The 19,037-nt window shown below is 38.5% G+C and overlaps 1 protein-coding gene across 7 annotated transcripts in view; it reads right to left on the minus strand.

The window, feature by feature from the left end:
- The window catches only part of POLR3G (RNA polymerase III subunit G), a 95,207-nt gene that overhangs the window by 21,675 nt on the left and 54,495 nt on the right, over nt 1-19,037 (minus strand). For 5 of the 7 annotated variants that reach the window (XM_081826589.1, XM_081826586.1, XM_081826587.1 and 2 more), the window contains 3 exons: nt 10,563-10,712; nt 7,726-7,855; nt 813-869 (listed from right to left, as the gene is read on the minus strand). In XM_081826589.1, coding sequence (XP_081682715.1) covers nt 813-869; nt 7,726-7,855; nt 10,563-10,679 — 304 coding nt within the window. In that variant the 5' untranslated portion in view covers nt 10,680-10,712. Of the gene's footprint in view, nt 1-812; nt 870-7,725; nt 7,856-10,562; nt 10,713-18,733; nt 18,888-19,037 lie in introns of those variants that run through there. The other 2 variants (XM_081826591.1, XM_081826585.1) reach the window with 2 other exon arrangements.

Below are 19,037 nucleotides of genomic sequence, written 5' to 3' on the forward strand. Positions count from 1 at the left end.
ATCTGAGATAGGAGAGGGTTGAAGGAAAATCCAACTTTATCAATGATCCACACTGAAAAGACCACTATAACCCATGCAAGCAATAATGTTATAAATGCCATTTATGCTCTTACATAAAGGCAGCTTCCATGAAAACACCAAGGACAGAGAAGTCAAAGGGAAGTGAGTTAAAATGAGAAGACCTGGGTTCTAGTAGTACTGTCCAAGTCACCCTGATAAATCACTCCATTTCTATGGCAACATTTCTTTATCTGCAAAATGAAAGAGCTGGATGAAATCTCTCTAGCCTCTTCCATCTTGCCTCTGTCTAAGGAAAATTTGTGAACATTGAAAAAAACTCTCTTAGATATGTTTCTATTGAAAAGGCATCTTAACAAATAAAAGTAGTCTATGTCTGCTTGAAAGAAAGGAAGATCCATGATTTTGGCTTAAAATATCCTTTAACTAGACTTGTTTTCTCCTCAAAAGCTTAAAATCACTCACAAACACGGAAGTATTATTGGTACTGTAGATTAAAATTGTGATTGTGGCAAATGGAAATGGAAACCCCAAATGGGTTTGGCAAGTCCTATTTTATAAAAAAGTATTTTAAGAACTTCAAAAACACTTTAACTCTTCCTTGTTACAGTATAAAAGTCTTTTTATTCTAGTCTTCAAAGGATATACATTACTAATTAATTATAGGAAAGGAGCCAGACTATTTTCCTACAGTGAAAATTCCTATGGTGAAAATAGAAAATTTTCCCTAAAAAAATATGGGGTAGGGAGATAAACTTTAAAAATTATTTTAATATTTTCAGTTTTATAATTACCTGGTATCCACTCCTCTTTGTACACCTTCATGTATCTTTTACTATATCTTTCAATATCTAGAAAAAAAAGTGTTCATTAGAGAAGTCAAGAATAAGCCTGAACGTAAGCCATTCCTTAAGCCGTAACTGAAAACAGCAGATAACATCTTTTATTTTGGGGCGCCTGGGTGGCTCAGTCAGTTAAGTGTCTGCCTTCAGCTCAGGTCATGATCCCAGAGTCCTGGGATCAAATCCCATGTCGGGCTCCTTGCTCAGTGGGGAGTCTGCTTCTCCCTCTTCCTCCCCCTGCTTGTGCTCTGTCAAATAAATAAATAAAATCTTTAAAAACAAAACAAAACAACCCCCCCAAACATCTTTTATTTCACACATAGGGAATTTCCTATATTTGTACATAATGTGTTCCTGAACACCTATTGAAAAGTTCAATAAATATTACAAGTTTAAGGAAGTGGCAAGAAACTGGGTATGAATGGCTGGGGGTGAGCAGAGACCTAAACCCTGATCATGGTTTTTAGAATCAGACAACCTGACTCATCTCAGAATATTCGCTAAAGCCCAAAGCCAGGTCAGGAAGCCACTTACATATACGGGCAAGTAAGCCTTCTTGTGACACTAGCCTCCAGCTCCCATACTTTAAATCTTATGTAACTGGGATGTATTAACTACCTAAGTGGAGATGGAAAGCTGTATGCTCACCTCCAGTGCTTGATACACACATTAATACACAGGCTTCTCAGTGAGCTACTCTTCACAACCCATTGAGGAGGAGAATGGGGAAAAGGGTAGGAGTAGCTAGGTTTGGACTTGATGGGGTATGAATGAGCAAGCTGCAAGTCTTCCACATGAACTACTGACAACTCTCCAGGGACCTTCTGTGCTTGCCCAAAATGGGAATGGCTCTTACTTCTCCTTCGCCAACTCTGCCACAAGAAACTCCCTTAATAAGGGCCCAAACCCTTTCCTAGCAACTTAAGTTAGCAAGGAACACCATCATGCCATAGCCTGAAACCATGGTTCATCATAACATGTGGTTTAGGAGTATAGCCATGAAATAGGGAAGTTAATACAACAGACGCAAACATAAAAAACAAGACCCAAATATGTACCGACTTCTCTTCCATGTTAAGAACATGATTCCAAATAATACTAAGACCATAGTGTTAAACAAAAATAACTAAAATAAAGAGTAGATCAGTGAGACCAAGAAATCAAGCTTTTCTAGGTATTTAACTGTTTTGACTTCAATCTTGCTCTCAAGCTTTTCATCTGTAAAGAGAAGTCAACACAGATGACAGATTTGCATTTAAAAATTTTCTCCACAAAAGATTGCATATTTTGGAAAAATTTAACCTTTAGTAGTAAACTTTAGAAGAATAAGCAATATTGAAAACTACTGAGATCCAGTTAGAAAGAAACAAAGGATTTGAATAGACATTTCTCCAAAGAAGATATGCATGGAAAAAAGCATGTAAGATGTTCAACATCATAGTTATTTTGGAAACTCAAATCAAAACCACAATGAGATACCACTTGATACCCAATAGGATGGCTATAACCAAAAAGGCAAGGGTGTGGAGAAACTATAACCAACAAGTTTTGGGAAGGGTGTGGAGAAACTAGAACCCTCATATATTGTTGGTAATGTAAAGTGGTGCAAGCACTTTGGAAAACAGTTTGGCAGTTCCTCAAAATGTTAAATATAGAGTTACCATAAGACCCTAGATAAATACCCAATAGAAATACCATATGTCCACTCAAAAACGTGTACATAAATGTTCAAAGCAACATTACTCATGATAGCTCCAAAGTGGAACTGACCCAAATGTCCATCAACTGGTGAATGGACAAACAAAATGTGGCATATACAAAAAACAGAATACTATTCAGCCATAAAAAGGAATGAAGCATGTTGTACCATCAGTGAACCCTGAAAACATTATGCTAAGTTAAAGAAGCCAGTCACAAAAGGACACATTTTATGATTCCCTTTTTTAAAAGATTTCATTTTTCATTTTTAAGTAATCTCTACACCCAACGTTGGGCTTGAACTTACAACCCCGAGATCTGAGCCAGCCAAGCATCCCTATGATTCTACTTATATGAACTGTCCAGAAGAGACAAATCACTACAGACAAAGCAGATTAGTGGTTGCCATGGCTAAAGACAGGGGAGAATGAAGGGTGATACCAATAGGTACAGGATTTCTTTTCAGGTTGATGAAAAGGTTCCAAACATCAGAGAGTAGTGTTGGTTGCACAATTCTGTAACTACATCAAAAGCCACTGAATTGTATACTTTAAGAAGTGTATTTTAGGGGCGCCTGCGTGGCTCAGTTGGTTAAGCGACTGCCTTCGGCTCAGGTCATGATCCTGGAGTCCCGGGATTGAGTCCCTGCTTGGCAGGGAGCCCGCTTCTCCCTCTGACCCTCCCCCCTCTCATGCTCTCTGTCTCTATCTCATTCTCTCTCTCAAATAAATAAATAAAGAAAGAAAGAAAGAAAGAAAGAAAGAAAGAAAGAAAGAAAAGAAGTGTATTTTATATATGTGAATTTTATCTCAATAAAGCTATTATTTAAAAAGAAAGTTATTAGAAATTATAATAATAATATTATTATTATAAGAACTTAAGTATACTAAACTCAAATTTATATTCCATTATTTTCCTGGTTTTGAATGTCTATTAACCCAAAATGGGCAATGTCTTTTGAATGCAGTTAACTGTGCATCAACTGTGCATTCTAGGAATGCATGTACAGTTGTCATGCACAAACTCTGATTATATACATTTCATATATCCTGATTCCAGATTTCAAATATATCTTTATTAATAAATTCTAACTTGTTACTTCTGGTTCTTCTCACACTTGCACCATCAAAATGATTCTAGATTAGAAATACATTTCTAATAGGTTCCAGCTTATCATTATTTCCAATTCTTCGTCTTATACTCGCATTGCCAAATGTAATACTTTAAAAGCTTTGACGGGACGCCTGGCTGGTTCAGTCAGTTAAGCATCTGCTTTTGGCTCAGGTCATGATCCCAGCATTGGACTCCCTGCTCAATGAGGAGCCTGCTTCTCCCTCTCCCTTTGCCAACCCCTGCGTGCTCTCTCTCTCAGACAAATAAATAAATAAAATCTTAAAAAAAAAAAAAGCTTTGATGGCTCACATTTGTGTTGAAGTGAGGATGGCCCAGCCATCTTCTTTGGTCTATAATTGTAAAACATTTTCATTATTAAATTTATAATTACCAATTAACATGATCAATCCAACAAACTGTTTCATTTCTACATAACCTATTTCCTTTTGATCATCTTTGTCCTTGCCTTTAGCATTTGTCCAGTTACAAACTACATCAAATAACTTTTGGTACATAAACACCATAAAAAAAAAATATGGTCACATGTCATTTCAACAAACAGGATGTTCCCGGTTCTTATCACAAAATATTATGTGATGAGGAGCTTTTCAAGGACTAATGGTATGAGAATACTGTATTTCCTTTTTATTCTTAGAGATATATTGTTTACCCATTGACTCTTGAGTTTGAGAAAATTCATCTAGAATACTCTCATCTGAAGACTCAGAGATTTCACTTATACAATCAATTTCACGATCATTGTTAGTGCCCAAAGAACTGCTGCATCTACATTCATCTTCTGATTTGTCTAGTGCAACACCTTCCTCTGTCAGTTTTCTTCTCTTTGCCATTATGGGCTGAAAATGAACAATTCTGGATTCTCAATTGTACTCTATGAAAACAAAAACAAAACCAAACAAAACAACTATAAAGACAAGTCTCTCTAGACTTCTTTTATAGCTTCCTAAAAATTAATGTAATACTTTGGGCAACACAAAAGAAACATTAAAGGATAATGTAATAGTGATTTATTTCAATACTGCACCATGCTTCAAGGCAACTTCATCATTCTTCCTTTTTTTTTTTAAATTATTTCAGTCTTTTATTTTCCAGGATAGGGGGGATAATTCACAAGTAATGATAAAATAGTATCTATGCTGATGAAATAGCAAGATGTTTAAAGATGAAGGAAAAATAAGATCACTAAGATTCCAGAATGTATTTAGATTTATAAAAGGATACAACAGGCCGATATGGTAATGCTAAGATAAAATGAGTTTTCTTCCTTTATTTTTTCATTTAAAAAAGAAATTATTTAAAGACTTTATTTATTTATTTAACAGGGGGAGGGGTAGAAGGACAGGGAGAGAGAGAATCTCAAGCAGACTCCAGGCTGAGTGCAGAGCCCGATGTGGGGCTGGATCTCACAACCCTCAGATCATGAGCCTAAATCAAGAGTCAGATGCTTAACTGATTGAGCCACCCAGGTGCCCCCTTTCTATTTTTAAAATAAATTCTCTTTGGTCTTTGGAAGATCTCTATTAAAAAAATAAAAGTTATGAATATCAATCACTGCTCAAAAATAAACTCAAAAATCAAAATCAGGTCTCATGGACCCTGATGGTACATTGACAGTTAATAAAAACCAAACTCTATTTATTCAATAACAGATCTTGTGGCCATACTGCAGGTAAATGTGTAATTCCTATTAAGCTTTTGAAATTCTAAAAATGGCTTACAGAACCATCACGCCTGTTTTTACCTCATTGGACCCTAGTGGTTCAGGAACCTGAGCTGGGAACCATTGGATCAGATGCTCTCCATATGCCCTTGCAGCTATAATCCATTAAAGTAGTAATATTTATCGGTGTTTTTCTTTTATTACAAAGATAACAAATTTCATGTAAAGAAAATAACAATCATTTCTATAATTCTATCCAAGAACATTATAAACAAATTGTGAAGATATCACAAGAAATATTTTCATTCTATGCCCTTAGTTCTTTGTGATCTCAATACCCTGAGCCACTAGCCACTTAATTATCAGGAAACCTTGACACCTCTTACCCTTATTTATTTACATGAGTCCCTAAGTCTCTCTTTTCTAAAGCATATAGGTGGTGAGTCATAGGAGAAGGCTGCTGAAGGTACAGTGATATAACACTACCCAGAACAAGCTCCCTCTGACAGTTGCATACTTCTGTTCAGCCTGGCCAATTCTTTCTCATTCGTGGTGTGCATAGTACATAAACACTTTATATACATGAATACACACACATACACACATATATAAGCATATATATATATATATATAGTAAATACTATATTAACCAATACACATGCGTATGTGTATTTTTTTAAAAAAACTTCATTTTCAACCATAGTTTTCTAAAAACACATTACATCAGAAAAGAGAAGTAAACATGAAGATTTTGAAGGAGAATGTACTTGTATCAATTTGGAAAATTTTATACAAGCATTTTCTCCAGAAAGAAAAAGAAACAAAGATTCCTTGTATTTTTAAATACTTTGTGCAATTATCAAAGATAAAGAGCCTCTTAATCCAGGTACAAGCCAACCACTCCCAGAAACCAGCAAGAAAATTATGTTCCTAATGTCCCTATTTAAAAGACTCACAGATATGCTTTAATAAAATGATATACTTGTAAATTAGACCTGTGCTTTAATAATGACCACATTTAGTTAAGTAAATCTGTTCCATGGTCTAGAGAAAACACTAATTTTAAAAAGATTAAAGTATACCCTACACTATTATTTTTTCCACTAAGAATGAATGTTTATTAGTTCATTTAATCTTACTTTTTTAAATCTTTAAAATGAGAGCTTTAATTTCATTTTTGAATCAAATAGATAAAAGCATGCCACATAATCATGAAAGTAAAAAAAATTCAGTATTTTTGAGATAAAAATGTCTTATGAAACCATTATATTAACTTTAAGCAGCTATGTTTGAAAAATTCAATGAACTTGTCTAAAATGCTTCTTATAATTATAAGCACATATATTACTACATAAGACTTTCTTTTTGACTCTTAGCCAGTTCTAAGTTTTTTACAGAGAGTGAAAATGGAATGCATTTTTAATACTAATGGAATGAGATGATACTATATGAATTTCTCATGCTTTAATGATGTTGTTTTGGGAACTCAAGGATGATATCGATCTCTCTAATTTCAACATTCAAGGGCAGAAACTGAAAATCAATATAGATCTACTGTGCTAAATAACTACCCAGGAATGGGTTCTCTTCCTCTAAAACCACTTCCCACTCCCTGAGACTGTCAAGCTTCTCCAACTGTAATTTCTCCTCTCTGTCCTTGACATAACCAATGAGTACATGCTTTATGCTTCCTATTATGTCTGATATACAAATAATAAGCCAAAATACAGTCAAGGCTTTTAAAAATTTTAACCAAAATATTAAATAATCAGAGACTTACATAGGATTTATGGATAAGGATAGTAATCATTGCATTATATACATATATGAGCAAAAAACCACTTTAAATCTAACAGCAGGCAACTACTCACAATAAATAATGTTATATACACACAATGAAATACCACATAGTCATTAAAAATCATATTTTCCAAGAATACTAAGGTTATGTGAAAAGGCTAATAACATGCTATTGGGTAAAAAAGGAAGATACAAAGACTATGAATCCAATTTTATAAAAAGAATACACATATAAAAGAAAAAAATCCAGAATATGCAATAAAATATTAATAGATCTCTAGATGTAAGCATTATAGGTGACTTTTATTTTTTAATATTTTTCTGTTTTTCATAATTTTCACCAAACACATAAAACTTCTCTTGAAAGGTAATTTTAGAAATAAAATATCAAAAAGTTTAAAATACATTTTTCTGTTAAATCAACATTAAGTATGCTTTTTCAAGGTAGTGGATAATTTCTGATTGAACTAAATCAAGCAATCATTAAGTGCATTAAATGACTATATATCTTATATAGAAACACTGTTTCATCTGTATACATTCAGCCACATAATCAAAGATTCCACTACCCACCTTGTTTTTCTTCAGGTGTTTCTATGTAATAAGGCATTCTTTTCATAGTTTCTCTCAACTCCTGTTTCAAGGCCAGCATATAATCTTCACCCTCTCCTGCTTTCAGTGGCACTGGTTTATAATCTGTATCCTTTTTAAGAGACAATTTTTTTAATAAGTTAAGTTTTTAAATATCCCTTTTGTCTATAATCTGGAAAATGTCAGTTTTATTGAAAACCTCATTTTATAGATACTAAGTTTTACAATCAACTGAAAAGATGTTGAGCTTTTGTAATCTATTTAACCTTTTAGCCCATTTCCTACTTTGCTCTTATTTTAGAGGTAGGAAAGAAAGATGCTTAATTTTCCTACTGACCACACCAACAATTATTTTGTTACATAGTCTGTTGACCGTGATTACATAGTTTAGAACTCAAAGCACCAGAATGAGAGCAACTGCTTTGGTTTCTTTTTTTTTAAGATTTTATTTATTTATTTGACAGAGAGAGACACAGCGAGAGAGGGAACACAAGCAGGGGGAGTGGGAGAGGGAGAAGCAGGCTTCCCGCGGAGCGAGGAGCCCGATGCGGGGCTCGATCCCAGGACCCTGGGATCATGACCTGAGCCGAAGGCAGACGCTTAACGACTGAGCCACCCAGGCGCCCCAACTGCTTTGGTTTCTTATTAACCTCAGTTAGTAGTGGTGGTATTAGTGGGAGCAATAGCTAAAAAAAAAAAGAATAGAAATAGCAGCTATTATTTAGCAAGTGGTTACTCTGACCCAGATGTCCTCAATATTCAACATCCATGATCCCATTTAAACTATCATCAATATTTTCCCTTTGACAGTAAATAAACTGACAAGTGAACAATCTATAAACTCACACGACATGTAAATGACAAAGCAGGAGTTTGAACCTGCATCTTCAATTTTTTTTTTTTTTTTAGACAGAGAGAGAGTGTGCATGTGCATGTGTGTGTGGTGGGGGGTGGGGCACAGAGGGAAAAGGAGAGAGAACCCCAAGCAGGCTCCACACTCAGTGCTGAGCCTGACCCAGCGCTTAATCCCAAGAGCCTGAGATCATGACCTGAGCCGAAATGAGGAGCTGAATGCCCAACCAACTGAGCCACTCAGGTGCCTCTTGACGTCTTCAATTTTAACGAACTACACACATGCACACATATGTATATTATGTATATATATTCATAAAATATATGTATTTATTAAAAAGTGGGACCTCAGGTTATGTTGTAAAGACATTTCTTAAAAAAAAGACATTTCTAGTATCAGAGCAAAGTATAGGGTACATTTTCAGAATTTCACTCTGAATTTGTTCATTCATTCTACAACTATTTATTAAGTGCTTACTATAAGCCAGACACGGTTAGAGAACAAGAGACACCATGATGAACTAATCAAACTTCCTGCCCTTATGGAACCTACATTCTAGGGGAGAAAAACACAAGATGTAAGTAAACAACGAGGAAATACACAATTTCAGGTAGTGATAAGTGGCATGAAAATGAAGCTGGGCAGAGGAAAGAGTGATGGACAGAGTACATGGAGGCTGGAGGTATTGGTCTAGACAAGGGTGAGCACACGTGACCTCTAAGGAAGTCACATTTGAGCAGAGCTCTGGATAAAATTAGGAAGCCATCATGGAAAGACTTGAAAACAGATGGCTCCAGCCAGGGAAACCAACACAGGAAAACGTCTGTGAGAACAAGGAGGCCATGATGGCTAAGGAGAGAGAAGGTCAGTGACAGGAAAAGTTAGACAGACATCAGCAAGACCCTATCAAATAGAGCCAGTTTGCCAGCAGTAAGGAATTACAATTTTATTCCAAGTATAAGACAACATGTCCTAATATTCCCAGTGTTTAGAAGTATCCTCACACATGGAGAAGAGCTTGTTTTAAAAGAAATCAATGTATAAAGTGACATTATGCCTATACATGAGATGTGTATTGTTGTTTCAGGCTATTTACTAAATATCAAAAAGGCAAAATACCAAGAGCAAAAAGTAGAGACTCCCTGTGGAAGACACCTAGATCCCTAGATACATTTGTTCAGGGTCCTCTACTTACATAAATCTTTTGACAAGGGACTTTTCCCTTTTGAAATAGAGGAAAGATTCCTAGATTAAGGGGTATGTGGTTATTTACGATTTTTTCATTTTTTTATATCGTAGCACATACACACCTGGAAATGTAAGCTTAGATTTTAAACTAAATGTAAAGTGAAAGCATTCAATATTATGCCAGTTGAGTTTACAGCATACTCATTAAATTTAAAAGCAACACTAAATGTAGTAGGAACACTTAGATGTTGAGAAACATCAACAAAATTCAAATTGACTTTTTTAAAAATAGAGAAATAAGCAAAAAAAAAAAAGAAGTTGAGTAGGGACTAAAAGACCAAATGGTATACTAGGGAGCAAAATCAAATCCTATAGATACAAGATGAGAGGAAAATCATTAAGTGAAAGTCTGGTAGAGTGAGGACCATTGGGGACCACTGTAAAATCTGACCTGACTTTCAAAAATATTATTTTGATGTTGGAATACATCAAAAACACAACAGAAGGTGCAGGAATTGAAAAAAAATTCTTTCTTAGTTCACATAGTACTGAGTATATTCAAGGAAAGGTGACTACAGTTTTTTCTGTCTTTTAGGAAAGCAGTGTTAAAGATCAGAAAGAGGTTCAGGGAAGCACACAGCAGCGAAGCACACCCTCTTTTACTTTCTTACATTTAAGATTTTATAATGATATCCTCTATTCAGTCCTATATAGAATTTTAATTTTCTTTGAAACATGAAAAAACAAACCGTGAGAAATCCACTTTTACTGTACTTACGGGAAATAGTGGAGGGGGTTTCAATACTACATCAGGTAACTTTTCACCTCTGCCAAATCCAACTGCCTCAATATTAAAGGTGTAAGCTGCACGTCCGCGTCCTTTACTCCCAGCCATCAGAATTAGTTATACCAGAAAAGTGGGCAAATTCTGAAAGACATCATGTAAAAAAGGAAACCAACATAATTTTAAAGCAAAATATAAAACTCTGCCCGTTAAGTAGCATGGCCAATTTAAAATACTTCTGGAAAGTCCAACTTGTAAAGAAAGAACCACATGATAGACTGATTTCTGGACCCCTCACACCTAGTCATGCCTAGGGGTGATAAGAGGATGGCCTCAACTATCTCATCTCGGCCTTGGGTGAACAGCTGACCCTGGGTCTCCTCTAAGATGCCACCCGGACCACTGCACAGCCAGCTGACGCACTTCTCTCCACCCCTCTGTGATCTGGCCTCAAGATCTTGGACATTTGTGAAAAGTGTGGACAAGGAAAGGTCTGGCTGAGGAAGAGGGCTGCCTTGCTTTTTCATTCAACTTGAAGACTATCATTAGTCACGTACAATATCATTAGTCATATACACTTGAGATTTTTAAAGATTTTTTTTTTTTTTTTTTTTATTTGAGAGAGAGAGAATGAGAGACAGAGAGCACGAGAGGGAGGAAGGTCAGAGGGAGAAGCAGACTCCCTGCCGAGCAGGGAGCCCGATGCGGGACTCGATCCAGGGACTCCAGGATCATGACCTGAGCCGAAGGCAGTTGCTTAACCAACTGAGCCACCCAGGCGCCCCAACACTTGAGATTTTTAAATGAATTATTTATCCTAGAATTTGAGTGTTGGAAAGAATCCTTGAGATCTAATCCAATGTCCTTTTAGAAATGGGAACGGGCTCAGTAAGACTCTGAAGTATGTCCAAGCAAAAACAAAATTGTTAAAGTTCAGAGAAAAGCATCTGAAATAGTTAAAGGTACGATAAACCTGTCCTCTTTTCAACTTTGGGGACAACAGTGATGTCACCTACTCAAGTTCTGCACTGAATTTCTGAATTGTCTGAAACATGATTATACTATAGTGTGAGAACTGCTGGCAGAATATTAACAGGGATCCCTACACCAAGGCTCTTTCATTACAAGTCTGCATTTGACTGCCGTGATGATTTAACACACATCCTCTAAATCTCTTTTCCCATTGATAATACGGTGTATCCTTCAATCCTGCAAGCCTAACAAAGCAGTGATATATCCTCCCATATCACTCAACAGTTCCCCTTTCTTTCTTTCCTTACCATTATTTGAAAACATGAGGTCATTTCCTGGACAACGCTTCTCCAAATTTAAGGCACATGAGAATTACCTAGGAATCTTGTTAAAATGCAGTCTTTCATTTGGTCGAGAATCTGCATTTCTAATAAGCTCTCTGGGGATATCAATGCAGCTGGTGTGCAGTCCACAGTTTGAAAGTAGCAAGGCTGTACATTCTCCCATTTCTAAATCTGAGGAACTGAATCCATGAGAATGTGGTTTAATGCATTCCTCTAGTCCCTGTATTTTCTAAGTAGAGGCGTACTCAAATTTGAGTTAAATTTTTTGAAGAACACTTAGATGCTCTGTTTTTCCTACTGCATCACATGAGGATGCACATGAAGTCTCTCTCGGTGATGTTCTCTGGTCAGTGGGTCAGGTGCTATCAGTCTGTTTCATCTAGTATAAACTTCCCCATCAGTTTCTACCTAATGATTTTAGTAGCCATTGATGATTGTAGTCTAGATTCATTATTCCATTATGGACTGTAATTCTATTCTTTCTATATCTACTAATTGGAATTCTATCAGGAATCAATTCCCCTCATTCACTATTTAGTTACAATGAAGCACAAGTTATATAGGAAAGGTACTTATTTTAATAATCAAGCTCATTCCATCTGTCCACCATAAAAGAGAGGGAGAATATCCAAATGGCTGTGTTTTATTTGCTGAGTCACTCAAGCATATGCTTGCACACAAAGTAAGTTTCCCAAGTATGAAAACTGCTGAGCAGAAAGACACGCCTACACTCTAAGAAATGAATTGTGGGAGCCCAGTAGGCATGGTTGAGACCACTGGGATTAATTCTAATCTGGGATTTGCTACTAACTAAAATTAAGAACAATTCCAGGTAACATTTCCCAAAATGCCTGATCATGAGAATTACCTGGAAAACTTGTTAAATATACCGAATCTCATGTGATCCTCAAGTATTCAAACCTACACCAGAATATTTGGAGGCGGGCTCTAAGAAACAGTTGGGAAAACTCACCCTAAAAAGAGAGTATATCAGCTACCATTGCTTGATGGAATATCCCTTGAGAAATATCAAACTCTACTGCCTCTAAACTTCCATATTTACCAAGCACCTCTGGGTGTATAAATTGATATCATTAGTGAATATACTGCCCTTGGCAGAAAAATCAATCCTAGCTCCTGAGCCACCCTTAATGATTACACGGCATTCTGGTCTACAGATTCATCTCTTTTTAGTTTGGTTATTATGAGTCAGTAGTCCCATACCTAGAGAAATTGACAAATTCATTTTCTTCTCTTGCAGAGCTGAGAAGTATTTCTTGGACTCCAGTAACTGTCTCATGGGGAACATGGCTCACAAGTGAGGCCTAAGCCTCAATCTTTGGAATTCTTTGAGTCAACCACTCCCTTGTTCTTTTTTCACCCTCCCAAACTTCTTGAATGACAGGCTTTTTTTTTTTTTTTAAGATTTTATTTATTTATTTGACAGAGAGAGAGAGAGAGAGAGACAGTGAGAGACGGAACACAAGCAGGGGGAGTGGGAGAAGCAGGCTTCCCATGGAGCAGAGAGCCCGATGCAGGGCTCAATCCCAGGACCCTTAGATCATGACCTAAGCCGAAGGCAGCCACTTAATGACTGAGCCACCCAGGCGCCCGACAGGCTTTTTTTAAACCAACATCCCCCATTTTCTCGTTATCCAAATCTTCTTCTACTTCCTATAGACGAATTTCACGGAGTCATTCATTCAACCAATATTGAGCATTCCAGGCACTGTGGCAGGACCCAGAAAGCTTTGAATAAAACCTTGTCCCTGTCCTAAGAGCTTGTATTTCAGCAGCTGAAAGAACACAAACATGTAAACAAATAAGTGTGTAACATAATGTATGTATTCTTGTTGTGGGTTGAATTATACCCCCCTTACCCCCACCAAATATGCTGGAACTCCTAATCCCCAGTACCTGTGAATGTGACCTTCCTTAATTGGAAATAAAGTCTTTGCAGATGCAATCACATTAAGATGAGGTCAAGCCCTCTTCCAATGACAGGTGTCCTTCTAAGAGGGAAATTCGAGAAGAGAGACACGCACAGAGGGAAAACACCATGTGAAGATGAAGGCAGAGATTGGAATGCTGCAGTTAAAAGCCAGGAATGGCAGACAGTGCCAGGATGCACTAAAGCTAGGAGAGGCAGGGAGCAAATTTTTCCTTAGAGCCTCCAGAAAGAACAAACCCTGCCCACACCTTGATTTCAGACTTTGGGCCTCCAGAACTGTGAGAGAATAAATTTCTGTTGTTGTAAGCTGCCCAATTTGTGGTAAAATGTGATAGCAGCCCTAGGAAATCATCAATACAGTTCTGAAGAAAAAGAAATCATGGTAAGGGGGTAGAGAATAACAAAGGGGTATGGTAGTGGCTTTTCACATAAGGAAGGGCTTTCTGTGGAAGATAAATCTGAGCAGCATGCAGGAGAAGGCCTGTGAGCCACACGAGGGCGGGACAAGGCAGAGATGGCTACAGAGAGAAGGAGAGCAAGTGCAGAGGAAGAAGTCACATGCTGGGAGTGTCTGAGGAACAAGAAAGCCATGTTGTTGGTGAGGAGTGAGGAGCAAGGAGAGGCGGGTGGAGGCCAGGTTTTGTGGAAACCTGTGTGAGCTGTGCTAAGGGGTTCAGCTTTTACCTCACTTGTGATGGGCACTACACTCACAAAGAGGCTGAAGTGCGAAGGACCCAGTGGTCCCCAGTGGTAAAATCCACTGGCCTTTTGTCATGCTCTTGGCCTTCCAAAGCACACAGCTCACTGTTGCCTCCTCCCTTTTGGAACTCTCTCTTTCCTAGGCTTTATTAAAACTCCAGGTTTTGGGGCGCCTGGGTGGCTCAGTCGGTTAAGCATCTGACTCTTGATCTCAGCACAGTTCTTGATCTCAGGGTCGTGAGTTCAAGCCCAGTGATGGGCTCCATGCTGGGTGTGGAGCCTACTTAAAAACAACAACAACAACAACAACAAAAACACCTCAAAACAAAAACAACAAACAACAAAAAGCCCTCCAGGCGTTTCTACCCCACTGACTTTTTTTTGGTCTACTTCTCTTCTTAAACTTCCTAAGTATGGATTTCCTTAAGGTCCAATCTTTGGCCTTCTGCTCTTTTTGGTCTTGGTCTTCAGAAAACACATCCGTATTCAGTGTTAGATGACCTGTCCCATACTATTATCTATAGCACTGACTTTTGTCTTGAGTTTCAGCCCATGTTCTCACTATCAAAAGAATATTTGGAAAGCACTTTAAACTTAAAATACTGAGATCATCTTCCCCCTACACCAACTAGCTTGCCTTTCAGGTATTACATCTCTATTTCTATCCATGGTACATTATTTTCCCAGTCACTGACATTTGATGATGTGAAGGATATCAGTATTGATTACTCACTCTGTTCCACCCTTCCTATCAAATCAATCAGCTAATTCTTCCTTCAAAACATCCCTTCCTTTTCATCTCCTCTACCATAATCCCGTGTAGCCCCTTTCTACCTCACTTTGGACTGACTGCAAGTTTTGTGGTATCCCTTGTTCTTCCCATTTATTTTAATTTATTCTTCTACATAATTCATCCTAAGGCATAGTTCTGATTATGCTACTCTTCTCATTTCCCTCTTGGCTACAGAATTAAATCCAAACCCCCTACCCAAGTGTTCAGGGCCCTTTTAAGATGGCTGCACCTATCCTCCTGACTCCTTCTATCATCATGTCTTGTTTACCATTCTCTCCACTGTAATCTACTCCCTCCTTCCCCTGCCTGACTGGGTCCCCTTTCACCTGAAGATCCAGTTTAAGTCCCTCAAAATCCACAACAGTCATATCACCCCACCTTGCTCTTAGGGAGAGCCTCCTGTTAAACGGATTTTTAAAAATTGAGGTGTTACATATTCCTGCTCTTTAATTCTGGAAGAAATAGAGACAATGCTCTTTTTAGGAAATGGGCCTTTTCCAAAGGGAAGAAGTTTCACTTATGTTTCCTGTTTATTTCTTCGGCTGTAGTAACAGTAGAGATTTTACATCCCTCACTGTCTAGCATGGTGCTCTCTATACAGCAACAGTTCCACAATTAATGTTAAGCTCCTTCTTTCTTTCTTTCTCTCTTTCTGTCATATGATTTCATGAGCAAATCTACCCAAATCAGTCAGCCTACCATTAACATTGTTGTTGCTGTTTTTAAACTTCCAGAACTTTAAAGCTGGGAGACCTGGATGTACACTGGAATCATCAGAATTTAAAAACAAACAGAACAAAACAAAACTCAAGCTTCCCCCCAGAACAACGAAATCACAATTTCTGGAGATGGGATAGGCCTTAGGACTTTTTAAAGCCTTCCTAGAGATTACAATGTGTAGCCCAAATTAAGAACCGCTGCTTCAGATTAAACTTCACATTTTGTAAAAGAGGAAAGCGAAGCCCTGAGAGGTTAGCTAGCTGACTGCCTAAAGACACACAGTTAATTCCTAACAAAGACAGAACTGGGTTAGAGCCTCAGGTACCTTTCCATTGTCCATTGATCTACATTATGCTACCTGAAACATACTTCCAGGCTAGTTGAAGACTTCTTTAATCCCACAGATGTCTTTAATCTTTACAAAGAAGTGAATTAGTAATGGCGAAACCAACTGAATTTAAAAGAGTAAAATCAGAAGCATCATCTTCCATTTTGGAATGACTCCTGAAAATTCCTATTCAGAACTGTTCTGAGATAGTTTAATGGGTGTAGTCCAAGCATCCAAGAGTTGAAATGCAAAACCCATTCTAATCAATTATAAAGACAACCTTGCAGCAGAGGCTGAGCTAATCTCTAAAATTCCTCGTAGCACTAACATTTTATGAGTTATGTTGTGGCCCAAATGTATTGTCATCCACATCTCACACTGTCCCTTGCACATATTAGCTAGGTGCATAAATGTACAAACAGATGTAAGCAGGCATGGAAGCTGGGGGGAGACACTGAAAGCCAGGTCACAGTATCCTTCCTGACGAATGACACCTAAATTGCCCCAATCAGAACCAGATAGGCATACTGACCTCTTCTCCATCTCCCTCAATCCCCTCATCAACAGAAGAATGTTAGCTGTATCCTCTCTTACATGTTGACCTCCCTTCACCTCTGCCTTTGTTCAGGCCTTTACCATTTCTCACCTGGATCTCTAACACAGAAAAAATAAATTCCCAGAAAATGCCAGAATCTCCCTTTCAATTCACTCTCCAGTCTTCTCCAGTCTTCTTTCTAGAACATAAACCTTGATGTGTCACTCTCCTTAACTAACAAAGCTTTGAGTCTAACTTTCTGCCTCTTGCCCCCTGCATGCCATACTCTAGCCACTCTCAACTCTACTACACCAACTCTTGCATGTAGCATTCCTTCTCCCTGGAGTGCCTTCCTCCCACATCTACCTGAGCAAGCCCCAGCATCATTTAAGATGCTGTGTAAATGATACTTTTTCTCCACCCAACATGGAAGTAGGTCTCTCCCTTCTCTGTTTCCAAAGTACTACACTGCTTTTATTACCCTTTTAAAAATCATGCTGTAATTGTCAGTTCTTGTCTGTGTTTCCAGTAAGCTCTTCAATTATCCATTCATCAAGTATTTATTAAGCACCCTCTGTGTCAGACCACTTCTCCGTACTGGGAATATAGTAGAGAACAAAACGAAGCTTCTGCTCTCATGGAGCTCATAGTCTAGCACAGGAAATGGAAAGGCCAACTAAGAAAGGACAGACATCCAGGGGAAAGTGTGATGCAAGCAGAAGGATCTGTAATTATGAAGGCCTCCTTGAAGACTTATTCACATTTTCATGCTCTGCCACTAATCCGAACCTAGCAAAAGTCCAATAAACACTGGGTGAATTATTGCTGAGCTCACCGCCTAGTAAGGATATCCCTCCATTTCTCCTACAGTAGTTTCCCTCTGCCTACAGGAAAAATACCCAAACTACAGAAAGCTCTGTACTTCCCATGCTCTCCTAACAAACAGTGGTCCTTTAAGTCCTCATATACCACTGTTCAACAATCCTTTCCATTTGTATCCTTACAACACCTAGTTTTTACTTCCACTGTGGTATATATCCCATATTGCTTTACATTACAATATGGGATATATCTCATGGGTATCTTTATAATTTTTCCTGGCTGAGTAGGGAGGTTAGTCAAGTTCTCATAGGAATTTTTGAAGCCTAACGATGTTTCCATAGCTGGGAGGTGCTAGGTGGGAACAGGGACCTGGTGTTAATAGTAGGGGTGATTTATGCGGCTGGCTGGGCCACACCCAGGCACTATCCACGTTTCTTGCTCTCACAAGGTGCGATTGCCTCCACCTTTACTTAGTTGAGCCTTTCTATAAACTTTCTTTGCTCTCTTCCAAGAGCAGAGAAACTAACCAAAAAAAAAAAAAAAAAAAAAGGAGCGTAGGGGAAAGAATACAGAATTTCATTTTTCAGAAGATCAGAAAAATCCTCTCCCCCACGATACAGGGTAAAGTGCCAAAAGTTAGGAAAACATACTGAATTGTCGGTCTTTAAGCAGCAAGTCTGCGGCAATGACTCGTGCCTGAGCCAATCATATAGTCACCAGATTTGAAAATCTACCATCAGTTAGGAAGCATAAATCCCCTTCTAACTCACTGCAAACAGTCCCAGGAAGTGGAGACTAGGTAAAATCTGGAAGGGACGGTTTTCCAAAGATTTTGAAGGGTTTAGAAGAAGAAAAGGTAAAGCTATCTCCCAACGCCCCTCAATCCAGAAGCGCTTTAGTGAACCGCCACCCTTGACTTCCCCCACCTTCTCCATGTGCCCCTTTAACTTCTCTTTACCCTCTCCATTTCCTCCCAGCCCCTCAGGTGCTCCCTCTGTTACCTGCTCACTAAGACTCGAGGCTTGGGTAAAATTGTGCAGCCGAAGTGCCGGCCGGCAAGGAAGGGGTGCAAAGCAGAAGGCGCGGGCGCTCGGATACACGTTCCACCTCTGGAGAAGCGCGCTCCGCCCTCCACGCGGCCTCAGAGCCTTGTTCCGATCCCAACCAGTTAGCCCCACCCACTCCCTAGTTAGGCCCCGCCCGCTGGGCCAAGAGCTTTTTAGCCCTTGGCAGGCGCCGTACTCCTCCATCCGGCTTGGCCTGACTCTTTCCGCGCCGGCTGGAAGTGCGCTTCCCAGCGAGCAG

The sequence above is a fragment of the Leptonychotes weddellii genome, chromosome 7 (genome assembly GCF_054177405.1).
Source record: "Leptonychotes weddellii isolate Sample4059 chromosome 7, ASM5417740v2, whole genome shotgun sequence".
NCBI lineage: Eukaryota > Metazoa > Chordata > Mammalia > Carnivora > Phocidae > Leptonychotes > Leptonychotes weddellii.